Below are 20,361 nucleotides of genomic sequence, written 5' to 3'. Positions count from 1 at the left end.
CTCCCCATATATTGTTTTTGTCGCTTTGATTGCTCAGCTGAAGGAGCTTACCGTCCGCCTCACACTTCATTTTGCGTCGTCCAAGTGTACCTCACCAATGAGCCAAAGGACGATGAGTGGCTCTTCTACTTCTTGGTCTGTGTTTGCGGCTCTCAACGCCACGTCAGTCCTGGCAGGTCACCGCGTCCATCTGAAGCGCACTCTTGTCCAGGGCCCGGAAAAGGGACATCACAAGCACCACAGATCGATGAATCCTGGAATATCTTCAAACAGACAACTTACACAAGGAATCGGGCCACATCAGGACAATCTCCATGGCGGATTGCCCGTGGATGAGTCGGGTTCGAGCTCTACTACTGTTGAGAAGCAGGCCGAGAACTTGAGCGCGATTGTGCGTTGAGAGTATATACGAACGTATACGATGAAGATGAGGTAGGCCGGAAATCTCACGCCTCCATACGTTAGATTTGAGTTTGAGATGACTCGTACCATTGCTTTGAGATGGTTAATCGACAGAGGCTATTCTTTTAGGACGCCTCCGCCTCTTGGCATGAATCACCTTGTATAAATCATGCCGTTGGATGAATCCAAGCTACAGATAATGACCATGCGAAGCCACGAAACAGGTCTGCAGAGGCGTACCGGGTGGTAAGGCTAGCAGCAACAGTACTGCCCTACCTAGCGGGCTATGATCGAGAAGAATGCGCGGCTCAATGAGGAACAAAAGTACATGAATAGCCAGGAGAAACGACTAATCACAGTGAAAGACAATTATATGCTGATCAACTCCGCAGTTTGGGTTAATTTGTAGGTATCGAGTAAACCGAAAAAACCACGAGCAACGTCACACGACCACCACAACTCCATTCACTGCAGGAAGTGGGAACCACCTTCTCGGGATGGAGAACCACGATCCTCATCAACAATAATGACTTAGATGGACTCGTCGGTGTACGTCCTTAACACGAAGAAAACTAGCATCTTCGGCTCAGTGATCTCGCCATACCCCGGTATACATGTAAGATGAAGGCATAGACTTAGACCGGGGTGATGGACGATGCGATGGAGCATCAAGAGCTCAGAAGTAAAGTTGATGGAGTAGGTAAGCCTTATGTGTAAGCAAGATGTGTCTCTCTGGATACCACCGCCGGCAATGCTGGTCGAAACTGCCAGGTGAGCGATAAGGTAGTATGCAGAAGCTTGAATGCTACCGACTATCTATGCCATAGGAAGACGGAAGCTTGCAGATTCTCATAGCTGGCCGAAATCACTAAGGTACGATTCACTTGCGAATGAATCACGTCCCAAACGATCATCTCGGAATAAAAGAGGATATGGACTATGATTCGATTTCCCGTCGGAAGCATTATATACAAAGTGCAACTCACAAAAGAGTAATACCAGTAAATGCTCGATAGTCATCCGAAAAGATGACAGTCTTGTTCTTCCCATCAAGATCACACTGGTAGATGCGGCCACCCAGATCAGTCACATACAAACGGTAGTTCTTGGTATCCAACTTCAAGCCAATGCCCTCCTTGAAATGTCTGGTCAGTACTTCATGGCCACCCGGCGAAGCAGTCTTTGCCACGAGTCCAGATTTGTCCAATTGCAGCCTATTGAGAGAATTGCCGAATGGAACCTCGCCGCGATCAGTCCAATACAGACTGTTTGTCTCTTCATTCACTTCAAGGTCAACTGGTTCAGGCAGGCCCTCCGCGAGGCAGCGGACATCATCCCTCGATTGCGCCGACTGACCTGGTGACATTGCGATATTGGCGCAAAAGATACGTCCCTTGTTGCCCTTTGATGATCCCTTTTGGCTCCAGTAAAACTTGCCCAGCTTCGGAGAGACAGCGATGCCAACACACCAGTTCGTGGCATCCCGCACGTCTACCTCGTGTTCAGAACTGCCATTCTGTATCAATCGCTCCAGGTCGCAGCCGTCAAAGTTGCAGCGGAAGACGGAAAGGCCTTCGCGATCACAAAAGTAGATCTTCTTGCTCACACTCTCCACTGTCAGTTGCTTGGGTGTGTTGATCGTTCCAGGGGCGATAATGGTGCGAACGTCTGTCCCGTCAAGATTGGCGGAGCAAACAGATCCGTCAGGGTTTCCCGGAATGCCCATGTTGGTCCAAAACATACGACCGCTTGGATGATCGATGTCGATGCCGTCCGGTAAATCCTGGTTGTCAACAAGCACCTTTGGAGGCTTCCCATCCAGGCCGAACTGCAGTATCTTGCCTGAGTTCATCGTCGGCTCAGCAGCGGACAGGCCAAGATCCAAGACCAGAAGCTTGGGCTCGCTCAAGACACCGTTGCTGGCAATTGCATTGTATTTCGAAGGAGGGTAGAGCCCGCCCTTGTCACACTTGGCGCCCAATTTGCCGTGATCCAAGTAGTACTTCTTTAAGAAGTCTACTGTCTTCTCAGGGGACAAGCCAAGCTCTGCGATGTAGTGGTCCTCGATGTAGGCTATCGTATCAAGACCAACCACTAACGAATCACTCGTCAGTCAAGACTTTTCCTTTTCCTTCTCTCGATCTCGGACGATGGATACACTTACGGTCCATGGTCAAGCAAGGCAATAGACGACCGGTGGAAAACATCTCCTTCCACAAGGCATCGATTTCCTCCGGAACCGACACCCCTTCAGCAAGAATATTCAAGATCTCGCGCTTGATCGCAGCCCAAAGGCGATTGATGATGAGGCCAGTGGATTCCTTCCTTGCAACGTACGGTATTAGTGCTGCTTCTCGTAGCCGTTCGACCACGAACGGGATGATTCCCTCCGCCGTGTAGCCGCATGTCATGACTTCGACCAGCATGCATTCCGGAGGTCTAAAGTAATGTGTGTTCAACACATGAGTCTTCCTAGCGGGAGAAACTTTGCTTATCAGATCGGAAGACTTGTAAGACGATGAGTTTGTTGCAAGAATGCAGTCAGCAGGCGCGAGGCCATCCAGTTCGGCGAAAACGTCAATCTTCAGTTCAAGCTTCTCCGGCACGGCCTCTATGACCATCCAAGCATCTGCGAGAGCGTCTTCCATGTCTTCAAACGCCATCACTTTGCCAGGTGTTTTGCCAGTCTTTTGGGCGTATGACGCCACATTCTCTTCGACGTAGGCAACGCCTTCATCACGTTGCTGTTTGCTGGGGTCCCGGATCTTGACATTGTATCCTGTCGATGCCCATACACAAGCTATGGAGTTGTTGTTAATGTTGGCCTCTACCATAGTCATCATATCATCAATGATGCATACCTATTCTACGTCCGAGGACACCGGCCCCGAGAACGGCGACAGGCCGACTGCGATAGTTGAAAGGAGGCTGCCACGCAGTAACCATTGTGTCAGTCTCAGGAAGGCCCTGATATGCTACTCGGTCTGCAACGACGATGTTCTGCGCCACGGTCAGAGAGAGGACTGACGGACAGAAGGCTTCCCTCAGAGCTTTATACCTTCGCTCAAACAGTACCTGGACAACCACATCAACTTGCCTGCTACGTCAAACACACCTGCTACACCGCCAATTTTCACTTATCATGAAGTATGATCGACTTTTATTCCCGCCAAATCGGCTCTTACTTTCCGCTACGTCTCTCGTCATCCCGCCACATAAGACTCCCCTAGCTCTAAAGCCCGGCGGGCTTTGGGGACGCTGCCACTCTGGTACGGTAACGAGTGATACGGCTCGGTCAGAGCCTCGGAGCTGACATGTCGGGATTACGCAAGTTACTGATCTGGAAACGTTGATTCAGAGGTGTATTTGCTGCCAATTATATGAGGGTCGTTTACTGTGCTCCTGGCGCTTGTATGGGTGCTATCAGCAGATCAAATCAGCGTCATCAAACAGCTGAGTCCTGATAGGCCAATGAAGAAGTTGATGGCCCTCGAGGTACTCATTGCCGGAGTCCAAGTCAATCATTGCGGAAAATTGGCTTCACTCCGGCCTTGTAGAAAGCAAGTCATATTCCTAAACTCTCGGCTTCTCCGGTCTCGTTTGAAGAAGACGACTAGCCACCACATGTGATGTGAGGGCGGCCCCTTGAAAAGCTTCAGCCTATCTGCAGGCTCTCTCAGCCCATGTACGATGTACAATAGATATAAAATATATCTATCCAACACAGAAAGAAATTCCGACAGCCCCGGCAAAACAGTCCGACTCAACCCAAAGACGACAAACCAAGTGACTTCGGTTTCACAAGACGAGCCAAGGTCGGAAAGAAAAATCGCCGAAGGTGCAACAACACAACACCGACCTCCTAAGGCAACGCGTCGCTCTCCTCGGTAAGTGGGTTTCATCCTATAGCACAGGAGCTGCCGGGGCCATTGACACTACCCACTTGATCTCGAACTCGATCATCCTCAGGGCTGCAATTGTTGACTCTCATCATTGAATCCGATACTGATATTGAATAATCTAAAGGCGCGATAGAAAGGAAAATGGGGCGAAAAGCTCATGAGGTCCGATAAAAAGCAAGCAAAAAGTCATATATACAGCGCAGAAAGACTTCAACACCATATCCCAGCTCTCCAAATCACCAACAGCATGCCATCTAGCCTCTCTAAAACTTAATCGTTGGCAAATCCGACATGTGCACCTTGGCCCCTCCATACGGCACAAGCCTGTACGACGTCCTCTTCCCGACGCACGTTCTATTCAAAGGTGGCACATCCGGCGTCACGCCAAGATACAGCGGCCAGCTGATCTCGCAGCCGTCGACAGTCATGTAGTTCGGCGGCGCGCCTTGCTCAAAGATGGGGTCGGGGAGAGTCGCAGAGTCGCTTATGGGGTGGTATCGCAGCGTCGAGGGATCGATAGCCACGTTCCACGGCTTCGTGCTGTTGACATAATAGTCCCGCAACTCCGTAAAGGGCAACCCAGAGATTCCAGGACCGCTGGGGTCGTAGTACGCGTGCGGAAGAGACGAGGACTGCGAGAAGCCCACGTCCAGCGCATAGAGCAAGTTGCCGGCAAACACAGCAACGCTGTTGCTAGGCCGTGGCTCGGTCCTCACGTTCCCAACGATAACGTACGTGATTGTCGTCTTTCCGGGGTTCACAGAGATCTTGGTCATGCCCGTCGTCGGATCGGCATCGGCAGTGAGGCGGGACGTGGACGCGCCGGACTGAGACAAGGTGGACATTTTGCTGTTGGACCACTCGGGCATGCGCAGGTACAGCGTAAACGGCTTGGCCGCCGTCACCGTATATCGAAGCACGTTGCTGAAGGGATAGTTTGTCTCGCACTCGACCGTGACCGCGCCCCCGTTGACGACCGTCGTCACCGTCGAGGGGCTCAGCAGGGCGTGGGCCAGGCCGCCGTTGTACATCACCCAGCTGTTGGAAACGAACTTGGGATATCCCTGGGGGTGGTTCACCGTGCAGCAGGGATACAGCGGCTCCATGCCGAACGTCGTGGCCACGCCGCTGTTTGCCGTCGTGAAGACCTGCGGCACGCTGCCGTCGGGGGCGATGGTGCTGAGGGCAAACGGCTGGTTGGGCTGGTCCATGTACTGGTGCGCCCACTTGTCGCCCGTCAGCATCACTGGAAACGCGTTGAAGATGGTCCGCTCGGCTCGGTCTGCGTACGAGTTGTCGCCAAGAACCTGATACATGTAGGCCAGGGAGTAGCTTGTCTCAACGGCCGTGCAAAGTTCGCTGCCAATGTAAGGGGCCAGGTCGCGCTCCCTCTCGTCGGCGAGGACGGATCCAGAGGCCGAGCCGTGATACTGAAAGGTCCAGTTGACGGCGTTTTGACTCTTGACGAGCATTTCGTCGTCTCCAGTCATTCTGTAGATGACGGATGATTGTTTGAGGCCTGTCACACGGTATGAGCTTCCAACGCAAACGTCGCAAGACATGGAATCGTCGGAATACACATACCTTGACCGACGTTGACGCCGTGGATGTACGGAAAGTTGGATGCGTTGTTCGGATTCACAACCTCCTGAAACACCCCCTCTGTATACCAGTCTGCCCACTTGTAGTTGGTCTGCGAGTAGAACAGGTTCATGTTGTCCCACAACAGCGAATCCTGGTCGGACGGATACTTTTCCAGCAGCCACTGGATCGTAATGATGAGGTCGTGCACCCTTGCCTGTCCCCAAGTGCAGTCCACGGAGCTGGCGCAGTTTACATGCCCCTGGCTGTTGTTGTGCAGCATCTTGTTCGCCAGCGTCATGAACCGGCGCAGCGCCGTAACGACTCTGTCTTCCCACGAGCTGTTCGCCTCGACCAGCTGGGTCAAGCCGAGAAAAAAGGGCGTACGTGCCCAAAAGTTGCGCGCATCACCCACTTCTGGCCCGATCCATCCATCCGGCGCCTGGAAATTCAGCACGGTGTCGGCCACATCGTCGACCTGCGCCTTGAGCCTCTCATCATCGAGCTGATACGCCAGCGGCACCAGCCCGTTGAACCAGTACGGCAGCGCCTCGTTGAGCGAGCTGTACTCGGAGCCACCCTTGCCCGGCGTGTTGAGCCAGCTGGACTGGTTGACGTAGACGTAAAAATCGTGCTCGTGGCCGGCCTCGCCGTTTGCCATGGCCGTCATCTCGCCGAGCAGCCATCCGGTGGGCTTCACCGAGCCGAGCGGCAAGGGGGAGAATACCCATGGCCGGACTGTGTGAAGCAATAAGCAAAGTGAATCGATTAAGTAGGGGACAAGGTGAACGATAAGCAACTGAGAGGCTCACGCGTTGGGGTGGCAGCACCGGCAAGCGGTATCTGTGCTACTGCTAAAGCAAAAGTCAACTTCTGGTTCAACATAATTATTCGTTATTTGTCGTCCGAGCAGGACCACAACGAAAAGGAAAGGAGACGATAAAGTAAATAAAGAAAAGGAAGGGGATCGGCTGTGTGTCCTTACAGTCCCATCCGGAATGCATCTCCGTCGTGTCTCCTTTATCCGTTATACGTTGGTATTTGTGGTCATATGCGCTTCTCCCTCACGTTATACACATTCGCTGTGACTTTCCCTCTTTCTTCCTCCTTTCCTCTGTTTGTTCCTCTTTCTTGTTTTCGGCTTCTCTTTCTGCTGCTGCAATCTAATATCCCGTCCCCTCCACTCACACATACAACGTCAATACAGCAACCCGGCTTCAGTTCTTTTAGGTCCTTTTTCGGCACTTCTCGTCCTCGCGTCCTCGCCTCTCCACGGCGTCTCGGGACACCAGCAAAGCAATCACAAGAAAGTATAGACGTTCCTCTCCGTCAGCAGGCTACATCCCGTGACAACTCGCAACTATCGCAGGCCGTCGGAGTGAGCCGCAGGCGTTGATTGGCAACGAGGCTCGAGATGTAAGGGGAGATGGTAACATCGTGTCTCCTGTGCGACTGTTCGCGGGGTTTCTCTGGGGCCCTGAGACGCCGTCCTGGGGCCTAAAAGCAGGGAGGCTGGGCGCGGAGAGGGAGGGGCCAATAGCGGAAGCCGGCGGTTATATGGAAGGGCTCGAGTCAAGTGCTCAAAGCGGTTTGATCTCGGGGTCTTTGACGATCGGCAGACGACAGAACAATATCATCACATGGCAAACAATGAGATGCTACCTTATACAGGTAGTTGAGAAGAGCTAGCTTATGAGATATATGCAGTACCTTGGCTTTAAAGTGCAGCAGGGCCTGTATCACCACCATCGAGTTAGAGGCTGCATAGACACGGCAGCTGACGAATGGTGGCATTTCTCATCTACCGGCCCCATGGTTCTAGAAGCGACAACGCTCGTAGACTGTATCTCGTTTTCGCAGTGCTAGCAGAGATGAATGAACCGAAACTGCCCGGCACTTCTTGAGTTCCAATCAGATCAAGCGCCATCAACACCGAGATGCCATTATGGGAGCTCCTCGCTCGATGCTACGTCATGGCATACCTGCACATCCACGCGCAAGCCAAAGTACAGTTACCCTGAACTTGAGATGGGTTCTTGTACAGATACTTGTCGTCTCGACGGGCACGATACGAGGAAGCTTTCAAGGCTGTAAACATGCATTTTCGAGGGATGCTGCTTCATGCAGAAAGTCCACAAAATCCCCAACCCATCCCAACAAATAGCACCCATCACCGTCACCAATGTTCCCCATAAGCCAAAATCGAACGAAGCTTGCGCCGAAAAAGATCAAGACGCGGGGAAAGCGGAGCACCCAGACAGACCTGACATCTGATGGAGCCGAAAGGAATGGCTAACCGAGTACCTAGGCAAGCAATAAGCATTCAACGTAGCACCACCAACAAGCACCAACAACATCGGGCGGGAGGGGACCGCTTACTCCGTACATGCGCCCTCATTGCCTGTCATTCGCACAAAAAGCTTGAAGCCATCCAGTCTCACAGTCACCCATGCCTCGGAAACCAATAAGTCGTCAAAAACCATGCAAGGAAAGAACATGAATCTCGTGCTCATTCGTGCAGCTATGCTCGGGCTCTGACTCCATTTCCGCTCCAATCCGGAGCTGCCGTCTCCATTCGGCAGACTGTGCTTGTAACCAGTCACAATCCCCCTCCCAAAGCGCCTCGTAAAAAGCGACTCAAAACACCGTACTGAACCAACATGCTTGTTTCCCATATTCTCACTTGCTACATGATATCGAGAGTTCGTAAAGACAAGGCGCAGCAGTTACAGATCTGGAAGGTGATGCTTCCCACACGTAGCCGAGTACCCGAAGCACCGTATCTACTGGATATTCGATGTCAACGCTGTCAGACAGCGGTGTATCGGGGAGTTTAGGCCATGCTTTCCCCAACGTCGTCCTCTTCCGCCTGTTCTTAAGTACAAATTATCAATCCTGGTTACAAACGGGCCTATATTTGGGTCTGGGCCGATTACACGGGCGAAAGCGATGCATCTTGCCTCCGCCCGGGCGCGTCGAGAATCATGTACCTCGTACGAATGCAAGCTACAACAGGACATTCGAGTGTGTGCGAATTCTCCGGACTCGTAAACTGTAAGAAGTACATCACCGACGATGAGCACGGTGGTTTCATGTAGGCGCCATACAAATCCCGCTGCTGCGCAAACTACACTCACCCTGTAAACTGCCGCTTTTGGCAATAATCAAAAACTTACAAATTTCACGGAAACCAGTCCATTTCAGACAGAATAAGATAAGGAAACAAAGAATGTAAAAGAGAAAAAAGAAGGCCATGCAGATTCACACAAGCCGACTACCCCTCTTTTCCCGCCGTCCCAATCTCGATACCATTCAACTACACTTCAATCTTCATTGAAAGCCACAACTTCAACTCACCGAAAACGGTCGACTTATGCTGCGCCATAGTTCCAGAACCAAGAAAGTCAAAAAAGGAGCGCATCCTGGAACTCGATATACCTACTATTCTCCCAAGGCAAGACGAAAGTACACAGTACTTGTTCCATTTGACCCTCAGTTTCCTTCTCCTCTCTTACTGAGACTTCCGTATCATTCGTCGAGGTACCGTACGCCCAACCTCCGTTTCCACACAAGCCCCTATTCTTCCCCACGACATCGTATCCTATCGCGCTCACACGGAGTCCACCTGTTCTTCACCGAAAGATATTGCACCTGTCCATCATTCTGCAATGTGTGAAAAGATAGTTGGTCATCCGTAAAGGAGGTATCCAGAAACCCCAGCATCGCTCCACGGAGACGGAGAATATCGAATCCACCATCACGAACGTCAGAACGAGGCCGCATAAGAATCAAGGAAACAAAGAAACAAGATCTAGTTAGACCAAGCATACAAACCAGCATTCCCCTGTTCACCCACGGTTGTTTCATGCGTGGCTCACCCAATCTGACACGATCGGACCCAGCCCGTCCGCCTGCCTGCCTCGTAATGACAGTCTCATCTGTCTCATCAACCCCTATCCCTTCTCATCCCCCTGAATTCTACCAGCTAGTATCACATCTTGGTATTTCCCGGGAGGGTAACACATTCCCTCATGTCAAAGTGCAGGGTGGATCACGAAATCTGTCAGACTAAAAGTGTGCTTGTCTGTCCTGCCTAGAGCTGCACAACATCCGGATATTAGTCGATGTAAGCATCTATCAGGTGTCACACTCCTGCTCCTGGGGACCGAGTAGCCAAGCCAAAAGGTTAAACAAAGCCATGTGTTTGACCCGAACATTCCGTGTCTTAGACTTGATCGCTGGACCGTGTTCACCTTTCTTGGCCTTGAAATCATCAGTTGACCTGCACGGAGATCAAGAAGTAAAAGTGACAAAGGAAACAAAGCCATTATTATAGTGAATATTGATCGCTTATAATGAGTGTAGCTCATTGTTCGCTAGGTACATGGCGGGTCGCGCCGTATTAATCTATAGTAGCAATAGGTATCGTCGACCGGTGTCGAGTATGTCCGCTGCATTACCTTGGTACTGACTGTCCAGTCAAAACTATTCACGTATCTCCCTCTATGTCCATCCATGAAACCATGCGCCTTTTCAAGATCTAATGACACACAAACAAACACATAACAATCCCATAGAACCCAGTCGTTCGTCGTAATCCTCAGCAGCCATCAACATCTTCAATACACATTAAAAGCCCGCACTCCGCAGTCGTGGAGGCCGAGACACATTGGAATGTGCATTGTGTCCCTGAGACTTTTCTCCCCTCGTAACGCACTTAGAAAAGGAAAGATGCGACAAAAATGAGACACGTATATAACGTCGAGAAGGTATACTCGAATTCGAACCAGGCAGCCTGACCGCCAAATGCAATCTTTTTGCTCTGGGGTGTCGGGTGAGCGACCTTGGTCTGGGGATCGCGCACGAGAAGCTCTTCCCGGTCCGGCATCTGAGGAGGATCGATGGCGTAGCCAATAGGCGTCCAGAGAGAGCTGCAGATGAAGATGAAGGTCAGAGGTGGCCAGAAGGCGTGTGTCACCAGGCAGATGAGAATATCCCGGACGCGGTGGCTCTCCTGGAAGAAGCAGCGGTACGAGACGAGGGTGGCGGCGACCAGGGTCAAGTAGACGAATGCGAAATGGAACAAGGCCATGTAGTTGAAAAGGATGGCCCACAGGCGACGGAACATGTTCTTCTTGAGCTTGGGGTCACGCTCATTCAGGGCTGACGAGAGCGAACCGGTGGGCTTGAAGGCCTGCGTCTGTCCACCCAGCCACTTCGGCAGGACAAAGGATCGAATGATGCAGAGGGCAATGTAAGGCGACATCCAGAGCTGGTAGCGAGACCCGCGCTGGCCAGTGTGATAGCCGGCAGGGATGAAGAGGACAAATTCGCACAGGCGGTTGGTGATGGTGTTGGCAAAGCAGGCACGAATGAGCCAGCGGAGCTGCGTGTCGTTGGCGTAGGCAACCAGCGGCTTGCCCATGATCAGGATGACGGGAATGGCGAACAGCGAGATGGACAGCAGGATGGTGTACAGACTGAGTGAGGCGTAGAGAAAACCGGAGAAGCGCTGGGCAAACGTCATCTGGCGAACCTTTTCACCCCACAGGCAAAAGTTGAGCTTGAACGACGTGTCCACAGTACCAATGGCCCATCGCGTACGCTGCTTCAGGTGGCTGCCGTAGTCTTCGGGAACGGTTCCAAACTGGAGGGGCTCATGAACGTAGGCCGTCTTCCATCCCTTGCCGAGCATCATAGTCGAGGTCGCCACGTCTTCGGCCAGCGAACCCAGGGGAAAGTTGCCAATCTCTTCAAGAGCCTCCCGCCTGGCGACGTAGCCGGATCCAGTGCACCAAGCGACACCCATGGCGTCCTTGATGGGCTCAATGACGTGAACGAAGAAATCCAGGGACTGGGCCAGAGGGTCGGAGGGCGGGGTGTTGTAGAAGAGCTGGGGCGGGCAAACCAGGGCCATCTTGGGATCCGATACCGCGTGGGGAAGCAAAGCGCGAAGCCAGTCTCGCTCAGGAATCTGCGACGATCGTTAGCCATTGCATCGAACGCAACAACCCTTCTGTGACTCTTTGATTCCGTATAAGAATAACTTACCATGTCGGCGTCCAGGGCGGCCATGTATTCACCAGCACCGCCAGGCAAATTGTGACTTTGCTCCAAGCCATAGTTGAGGTTTCCGGCCTTGAAGTGATGCGGCTGTCCGGGAATCTTGGTTCGAGCCATGTAATACAGGTTGGGGTACGTGTGCGAGAGCAAGGCGCATTCGCGCTGAAGGCCAGGGGATTTGGCGTCGTCCAAGACGATAACTCGGAACTTGTCACCGGGGTAATCTTGGTCCAGGGCGCCGCGAACGGTATCCATGACAACTTCATCGTCCTCACCGCAGCAGGTCACAAAGACGTCGACAGTGGGCACGTCGTTTCCAACCAGCCTCATCTTGGGCCTATGCCTCTTCTTCAGGGACCACATCGTCCAACCGTTGTGCATAAGCGAGGGAATGGCGACTGCCAGCTCGACAGCAATGAAGACCCAGGCGGCGGCAAAGGTGATACCCGTGGCATTTTGCGCCAGAATCACGCAGGCGATGCGAAGTCCCAGGTATACGAGGTACACGGCGGTGTTGGCGAAGGTGAGAAAGGGCGTGAGGCGGTAGAGATGTCTCCTCCAGCCCTTCCAGATGTCGGCGTCGTCGCGTTTGCGCAGAATGTTCACTTTCTCATGAACCTCACTGTCGCTGCTGCTAAGCTCTTTGCTTGGAGAACGTCCGTTCTGCGGCAGGAGAGTGGTCAGGCTCTGGAAACTTGGACTCTGCAGTTCAAAGAAAACAGGTAATAAAGAGGACGTCAGCAGCGACTTCGCGGCAAGAGTCAAGTCAAAGAAATACGAGACATTCACCCATCGCCAATCAATGGGCTAGAGCGGTAAGGGGACGGCATACCATTGGAGTCGACGACCTCGAGTCATTGTATATCAGGTGCTTGGTGGACGACAGGTGATCGTATGGTGTCGTTGCGCCGCTCCTAAGTGTCAGAGAAGGCGAGCTACCCGATCCCACAATCGACGGCGGCCATTGAGGCGCCATGAAGTCGTCAGGATGGACCTGGCTGGAGCGGTTGGAGTCCATGTTGGTGGAGAGCAATCGCGGATGAGAGTCGTCAGAGCCGGATTGATGATGGCGGCGAAAGTCTCCTATCTCGACCATCTCCTCATATTCTTCCTGATGGCTTTTCACCATGGTGGGCGACTGTTTTTATGTGGCTGGGCCACAAGCGAGAGAAAAAGGGCCTTATCGGGAGGCAAGGGTTGAGCGAGGGAGAAGCCGGTCAGCCCGGGGTGAAGAGGGTCTGTCTCTTTCTTTCGCCAATGATGGATAGCAGTACTGGATGCCGTAGTCCGTATTACTAGTAGCGATGGAAGAGGCGTATCCCTGGGCCGTCGTCACAAAGGCTGGAGATTCCACCAGAGAAACGAAGGTAGCAGTAGAGCAGGCTGTCCCGGTGGTGTAACGGGAACGTTCGCTGGAGGGGATGTTCGGTAGAGTTCTTTTCCGGTAAGAGGAAAAATGATATGTACTAAACGAATGTGAGCAGCGAAGCTTCGCCGCAGCTGATGGAAGGGTGATGAGGGGAAATAGCGAAGGTTTGGAGAGCGAGAGAGAAGAGGGATGTGGAAGAAGAAGAGGCTGAGACGGAAGGAGATGAAGTGCTGATGAGATGGAAGGTGTGGCAGCGGTACTTCAAGTTCGCACCTCAGGCCGCCGGCGCATGTACCGGGTACGGCTGGCAGGTAGCGCGGGTGTTTGTACCGGGTACGGATCTGCCATGGGTGCGTGGAGTTAACTAGCGCTGGTGCGAGGACATCCATCAAAGTACTAGCACTACGGGTTCTGCTCTCTGTCCACTCTTTTTCAAGGCAAGATGCCTGCAGCCTGGAACTTGGGAGCCTCTATCCGTACGAGGTTACGAGGTACTTGGTAATACTGCGTGCATTTGACGTCCTTGGATGCGGCCGTTTGGCCCGAGAAGCGGCTGGGACGGGCGACAAGTGGGTGGGGGTAAGGAGACGAGGGATAGGGAAGGGAAGGTGATGCTCTGCCCTGCTTTGTTTACTTCTGATGCCTTCCTTTGTTTTCTGCTGGGAAATTTCCATTTTCCCATGTCGATCAGGGCTGGCTGACATCATGTTCTGGTAAATATAGCATACTGATTTGCGGGAGCGTCAAGCAGTGGTCGTTGAGACGGCAACATGAGGCAGCAGCCGCCGGCAATCAATCATGCTGTGGCCGTGCTGGCAGCGGGAGCAACGGGTGGTAGTGGGCTGTCAGTGGGCTGCCAGTGGTCACACAACGCCAGCAGCTCCCCGGGAGAAGTTGCAGTTGGGGTTCAAGACGATCCATGGATGTTCGGGCAGGTTGAGCTCAGCTGGTACGGGTACCTGCTCGCCATCATCACAGCTGGTGCCAGCTCTTTCTGGCACTTTGCACTGGACCTCGTACGGCATACTCCGTTCTTTGTAGGAACAGCGTCGACGAGGCCTGTGCACACAAGAAAAGTGCTCACATCTTACTTCGTACAGGTACTCCCGTCCTCGCCCTCGGTCAAACTGCCCGGGCTGCCAGAAGTTCAGGTCGATGGCGGTGCTGCTAGCCTGCGGAGATGCCAGCTGATGTAGGTACTCAGTACTTGTGTCAGCAGCGCTCCCCAAGCGTACGTTCGGCCGTGAGCGTCTCCAGTTTCCGCATCGTATCTTGTACTGGATACTCTTGCGCCAGACAGGGTTCCCACCATTTTTCTCGTGTTTTCTGGCGAGCGGCTTGGGCGGGATAAGGCGAGCAGGGGAGAGGGAATCGTCGTCATAGGCCGACGGGGTCGAAGCGACAGATGCAGTCTAGAGGGAACGCAAGCAACGTTGACACAAGGGCCACACCTTTTGGCTTGCCTGGTCTGGTCTCTCGTCGTCTTGCGTGCCTTCTCGTCTGCTCTTCCAATACGAGGCCGGAGTGGCGTGACGTGGGCCTGGTGTAGCGGTACTTTGTCCATCTGGTTCTTCTTTTGGACGTGAGTCGTTGCTGAGTCGTGGAAAGGGAGGTGTTTCTAATTTTGGATACCTACATGTACCTTGGGTACCTCAACTTTTGTATGGGAGTTCGACGCTGTCAAAACGTCAAGATGCATCGACGCTTGCCCAGACAGCCTTCGCATGTGTTTGACATGCAGCAGCGCGTGCCAAGCGGAGCAAGACACCGAATGACAGCGACAGGCGCAGAGCAAACTGCGAGAATTACCTTGTTCGTTATGCTTGAGAGCAAAAACCGCTAGCCTGCCGCGGGAGGCTTGACCGCGAAACCACGCCGCTGCGCTCATTCGAGGTCTCTGTCTGTCTGTTAAGTCATACGCCTCTTGTTGGCTCTGGTCCATCTCCGACGGAGCTGATGAGTTCTGCAAAAAAGGGGGCGCGTGCTGTGTCCGTATTGTATGGATGTACATAGATAAGCCATTCCTGCTGGGTGTGATTGGCCCAGAGCATGGAATTGGTCGACTGATAGCAAAGGTAAGCCAGAATCTCTCCTCAATCTCTTCCAGGTTTGCTCAACAGAGCTGGAAGGTGTCAAGGTACCCGTTCCCGCCGTCCACTTTTTTTTATTGCATCTTGTCTCACAGAGCTTGACTGCAGCGGCGATCGTCAGCGCGGATTTCCGTCGTGAGACTTGAGTCGGGATGGTGCTGCCTGTCAACTTGAAGCGATGCTTCATGCTGTGCTGCTGCCGTGGTCTTCACTTTCAACTGGGTGGTTCCTTGTTTCCAGAGGCCGAGTCCTTGTAACGGAGCACCGCAGAAAGAAAAGATGAGAGAGGGGCAAGCCTTGTCTCCACCAATCGGGATAAGGAAACTGGGTTAGGCCGTGATCGGCTTAGCGCGGATGGACCACCGCTTGACACCGGCAGGAAGAGACTCCACGAATGTTTGAAGAGAGAGGAATATTGTGGAATCCAAGGCTGAGATGGATGGAAGCGAGGCGAACACCACAGTGTAGGTCTGTCTGGCTGTATGGAAGCTCGTATGCTGCGATCATGTGCCCAGCAGCAACCTGCAGCTAGATGGTGCTCTAATATGTGCGTATCGTACTGTTGAGGGCCAGAGAAGCGCCGACGGGTGATGGAACCGCCGCGATCGTGTTTGTGCTTGTGCATGCAGGTGCATCTGCTCATGGACGATGTACCTGTACGACTGCTGCTGCAACGAGTACTGTATCGGCAATACAAGGGCGCACAGACGAGCAGACGAGCAGATAGACTAGGAGCTTGAGACAATCCCGGTGGTGGTACCTTCATCTCAGCATGCAGGTGGCTTGCATGATCATCTACGAGTTTGTCCTTTGGCACCGCCTCTCGACTCCCGGCCTCTCACAACCTGCAAATCTGCCGTGGCCATCACACTCCAATCTCCTCCTTTTACAATCGACCTGCTTGGTAGTTGATTGACCGAGACAAGTGGCTGGCGTCAGGACGATGATTGCCTACAACTGTCATTGTGCGTCACTGCGAATAGCAGCCCGGCAACATCGGCTTCTCTCTGTGACGGAATCAGAAGAGCAAATCGAGCCTTGTTCTCTGGCCATGTGCTTGATTCGGTCAGTGAGCGGTTCATCTCATGCACCCTCACGTAGCATCTTTATGCGTATTGCTGCCTTATCTGATGGAGGGCTGGATCGATGCCACCTGTGACACCAAAACACCAGGGACGGTGAGCCTGGCAACATGCACGATAGAGGAAATTCGATGTAACCGCCGCTGCTCAACGGCATCTCGACTGCCAGATCGGCACCTCCTCGCCCCAGCCTCGTCTACATGCACAAATGCAGTACTTTGTCCGTCTCCTGGCTGGACATAAACCTCGCTGAGTGCATCATCCGTCGTCACAGGAGCTCCACCGTCCCAGTTTTTGACTTTTTTTTTTCTGTCGTCCATCTTCATCTCCTCGGCCGTAATTCGTCCAGTCCCGAAACATTGGCGATCAAGCTAAAGCGAGGTTGTCTGAAGGTGGCGCCCACTCGAATCGCATCGCATCACCACAAGGCCTTGGATCAGCGCAGGCCAGGACGGCATCTCGGAGCAATCGAGCTGCGGCTCACCAGCAGCCCCGATTCCCCCCTGATCCAGCGCTGCAGCACCTCGCGGAACCGCTGAGGCGCAACCGGTCTGTGCGCTAGATCACTAAAGCCCGCCCACCGCGTCCACTAGCGCCGCTGTTGCCAAAGACGGCAACGGTGCCAACTTGCCCAAGTACCGGTACGCCACGACCTTGGCCAGCGCCAGGCACCCGGTAGGTACTTCGCACATGCTGCGTCCTGGGCGGCGCATGTACCTCGTACCTCGTACCTCACCTCTCGCCCATCCCGAGCCGTGCCTGCAGCCTTGCTTGGACGAGAACGAGGTCCTCGTATCGCTGACTTTCTCAGTCTCTCTCACCCCTCCATCCAGATGTCAAGCGACTTGACAAAACCGTCCGCATTTCTCTCGACGACGCTCGCTCGTTGACTCCCGCAGCTGCTGCGGCAAAGACGCTCGTTCATTCTTTGTTTGCTCTTTTGCTACCCTCCTTTCGTTTGCTACTCCAGTCCAGACAGCCGCGATGACGATCCGCGTCCTCGTCAACGCTGCGCTGCTGGCCATTCCCATCGCTGTCACCTTGGGAATCTTGTTCGGCCTCCAGTCGCATCGGTCAGCAACCGGACAGCCGCCGCTGTTTGCGCCCGAACCACCGCCGATTCCGACGCCCAAGCCGAAAGCGCCGGCTAATGGCATCACCAAGACGAGATACTGCCAGAAGTCAATTGGCATCACGCCCGAAACCAAGGGCCAGCAATATACCCGTATGTGCCCGCCCCCATGTCACCACCAGCCAGAATCTCTAGGATATGAAGGGCGATTGTACGATGGTGAAGCTTCACGCGGTCCAGAGAGCTTCAGGCGCATCATATGGGTTCAAGGCTCGTCATGGCGACCTGCGATAAGATGCTTTGGCGCTGTGGCTCTGGCCACCGTCTCCGAGGCCAAACCAGATCGCTCTCTTTACCCCCGAAATCCCAGCATCCATCACCACAATCCTCAACGGCCGGTTGTCAAAAGAGATCACTCAAGATTTGGCTGGCCCAGTCACTTTGCATACACCCCTACCCGCCGAGACATCTCCCGCCTGCATCAATGACCCAACTGGATGTACTGACGGTTGCTCTTCCTAGTGAATCCTAACCAGTGGAATTGGAACACCGGCGATCCGGGAGGCCTCTGCCTGAATGTATGTATACGTTGGATTTCCAGAAGTCGCGCTACGAAGTCACTTGCTGATGGGGGATAAAGGTGACCACGTTTAACAACGGCACATACGCCACAGACACTACGGCTCCCCAGTTCATGATCTCGTGGCAGTATCCGCCTGGGCCTGAAGACAACCCCGTCCACGCTTTCCCCAACATCCAGGTCGATACCGATGTATTCCCTGCAACCATCAACACCATTTCCAAGGTTGATCTCGATCTCCAGTGGTCCTATGGCATCGGCAACGAGACCACTGAGGCTGCTACTCTCGCGGAACTGACAGCGGACAACCTCAACACCAACGTCGCCATCGACATGTTCATTGACAGCGATAAGAAATCGGCACAAGACCCGTCCAAGGCCAAGTACGAACTCATGGTGTGGTTTGCGGCTATTGGCCCTGCCACCCAGCCCATCGGCTTCGCCCAGGGCTCGGTTTCCACCCAGACGCTGGACGGCAACAAGTTGTAAGTACCCGGCGTGGCTGAAACCCGGAATTCTCGCGAATCCACTGCTGACAAGGATGACCTGCAGCGATCTGTACGCCGGCGTCAACCAGCAGAAGCAAAATGTCCTGACTTGGTACACGGATACGCCGGTGGAGAAGTTTAACGGAGACATTTCTCCTCTGATTAACAGTCTCTTCAAGCTCACCGCTACCGCTGCCGACCTCCCCAAATCTGGCGATTACCTTGGATACCTGGCCCTCGGCTCCGAGGCCTTTTCCGCGGACAAGACTGTCACTCTTTACGTCCCGAAGCTCTCGATAGACATAGAAACAGATACCTCAAGTACCACTTAATAATACAGCGACCTGATTTTCTTGTTTTTTCGCGTCACATTGATCCAATCTCGAACATCCAGTGCTGCTTCGATAATTTCCTCATTTGGTCTGTTGAACCGGTCTGATTGGGCATTATTCTGGTGCAAGATTTAACCGTCGATGAACATACTCGGCTGAAATGAAGCTGCCAAGACCCTCTCTGAGTGCAACCTCCGGTGGCAGTGGCGATGAAAAATCTCCTATTTCGACGACGGTACGTCCAGCGCTTGGCAAAGAACAACAGCAATCAATCGATCGAGCAAGGGCATGGCATCTAGGTCGATCCGATCATGGGTTACAAGCGTGGTCAAGGGTTGTGGGAAGGATGGAGAGAGGGAGTATCTGTTGTGTTCACAGCGTTGTGCCAAATCGCGTCGAGTAGTAAGGGATTTGGGTTGGCCAAGTCGTGCATGGCCGTTTCAACGCTCACTCAAGACGGCGTCGATGGCCCCAACAACGGAGCTCCAGTGACATCTGCTTCGCCATGAAAATTTGTTTACTCTTTTCTTCTTCTTGTCGCACTTATGCTTAGCGCCAGGCCCTCCCGACAGCTCGGTACTAACGTTGGAAGAGTGGCACCTTGTTAAGCACGGCCACACGGAGAAGATCGTGGCAAAACTCTTCGGGTAAAAAGGCTGCGGATGGGCGGCTTAATTCATCTGGGCAGCCTTGCGATTGACCAATGAAGATGCATTCAGGACAAGGCTCATTCTAGAAGAGTCAATGCTTTTTCTTGGCCTTTTTTCCCTTATCCCTTGTCTGTGTGTCAGCCGCGTTGCCGGCCGTTGCAGAAATTTACTGCTGATTGCCCGTGCTTGCAACGGAGTCCGATCTGATAGTGTGGGTTTTCCGGCAGTTGGTGGTTCCTGATGACGAATGTATGTCTCATTGACTGAAGATTTCCGGCAGAGGAGATTGCACGTGCCTGCATGTTTCAACGCATGACAGGAAATACGGCTCCTGATCTCGATGGACATCGCGATGCTGAAATCCGGATTTGTCGTGACTCGCTTCTTCCCGTGATGCGGAAATGTTGAGTTGTCGACGAGGCGGGACGAGATGCCTACCTAGTGGTGAAGCGCTAGGCTAGAGAGGTGATGGGACGGGGAGGTGAAGAGGGAAAAAAGGCTCATATCTCACGATACCGCCACCCCGACGTCGACGGAGCCCGGGTTTAGATGGTGTTTTGTCGTGTTTAGCGCAGACTATGCCGTTGCGGTTTTCCCTGTTCCTGACAATCCTCATGAGGTTTTATGGACTTCGTGCCTTGGTCGACCCCCTGGCCTGTCACAGGATTTGTGGTGCTGTGGCCCACACCGAGAAAGGCCGTTGGTGCCAGTAAGCAGATGGGTGGATTGATAAGAACGGGAGAGCTTGCC

The 20,361-nt window shown here is 53.3% G+C and overlaps 5 protein-coding genes across 5 annotated transcripts; 1 reads left to right on the top strand and 4 right to left on the bottom strand.

Moving 5' to 3' along the window:
- Positions 1–1,384: 1,384 nt before the first annotated feature.
- Positions 1,385–3,348, bottom strand: BBK36DRAFT_1186556 (hypothetical protein; the record flags this gene model as incomplete). Its single annotated transcript, XM_024896492.1, has 3 exons — positions 1,385–2,496; positions 2,567–3,202; positions 3,264–3,348. 3 exons carry the CDS (start codon positions 3,346–3,348, stop codon positions 1,385–1,387), a joined length of 1,833 nt encoding a protein of 610 aa, XP_024752574.1.
- Positions 3,349–4,567: 1,219 nt separating this feature from the next.
- On the bottom strand, positions 4,568–6,770 carry BBK36DRAFT_1109836 (hypothetical protein; the record flags this gene model as incomplete). The annotated part of the gene is made up of 3 exons (XM_024889519.1): positions 4,568–5,823; positions 5,889–6,623; positions 6,698–6,770. The coding sequence occupies 3 exons, from the start codon at positions 6,768–6,770 to the stop codon at positions 4,568–4,570; spliced, it is 2,064 nt and encodes a 687-aa protein (XP_024752573.1).
- A 3,832-nt stretch (positions 6,771–10,602) lies between these two features.
- On the bottom strand, positions 10,603–12,966 carry BBK36DRAFT_1137700 (glycosyltransferase family 2 protein; the record flags this gene model as incomplete). The annotated part of the gene is made up of 3 exons (XM_024893187.1): positions 10,603–11,859; positions 11,937–12,650; positions 12,781–12,966. 3 exons carry the CDS (start codon positions 12,964–12,966, stop codon positions 10,603–10,605), a joined length of 2,157 nt encoding a protein of 718 aa, XP_024752572.1.
- A 1,214-nt stretch (positions 12,967–14,180) lies between these two features.
- On the bottom strand, positions 14,181–15,328 carry BBK36DRAFT_16665 (hypothetical protein; the record flags this gene model as incomplete). Its single annotated transcript, XM_024897785.1, has 4 exons — positions 14,181–14,376; positions 14,416–14,729; positions 14,769–14,935; positions 15,127–15,328. 4 exons carry the CDS (start codon positions 15,326–15,328, stop codon positions 14,181–14,183), a joined length of 879 nt encoding a protein of 292 aa, XP_024752571.1.
- Positions 15,329–17,473: 2,145 nt separating this feature from the next.
- Positions 17,474–18,961, top strand: BBK36DRAFT_1155840 (glycoside hydrolase family 12 protein; the record flags this gene model as incomplete). The annotated part of the gene is made up of 4 exons (XM_024893868.1): positions 17,474–17,714; positions 18,084–18,139; positions 18,202–18,626; positions 18,694–18,961. The coding sequence occupies 4 exons, from the start codon at positions 17,474–17,476 to the stop codon at positions 18,959–18,961; spliced, it is 990 nt and encodes a 329-aa protein (XP_024752570.1).
- Positions 18,962–20,361: the final 1,400 nt, after the last annotated feature.

Source organism: Trichoderma citrinoviride (genome assembly GCF_003025115.1).
Source record: "Trichoderma citrinoviride strain TUCIM 6016 unplaced genomic scaffold BBK36scaffold_2, whole genome shotgun sequence".
In the NCBI taxonomy this organism is placed as follows: domain Eukaryota; kingdom Fungi; phylum Ascomycota; class Sordariomycetes; order Hypocreales; family Hypocreaceae; genus Trichoderma; species Trichoderma citrinoviride.
Note: the sequence above shows the minus strand (reverse complement) of the source record. Positions and strands in the feature narration are given on the sequence as shown.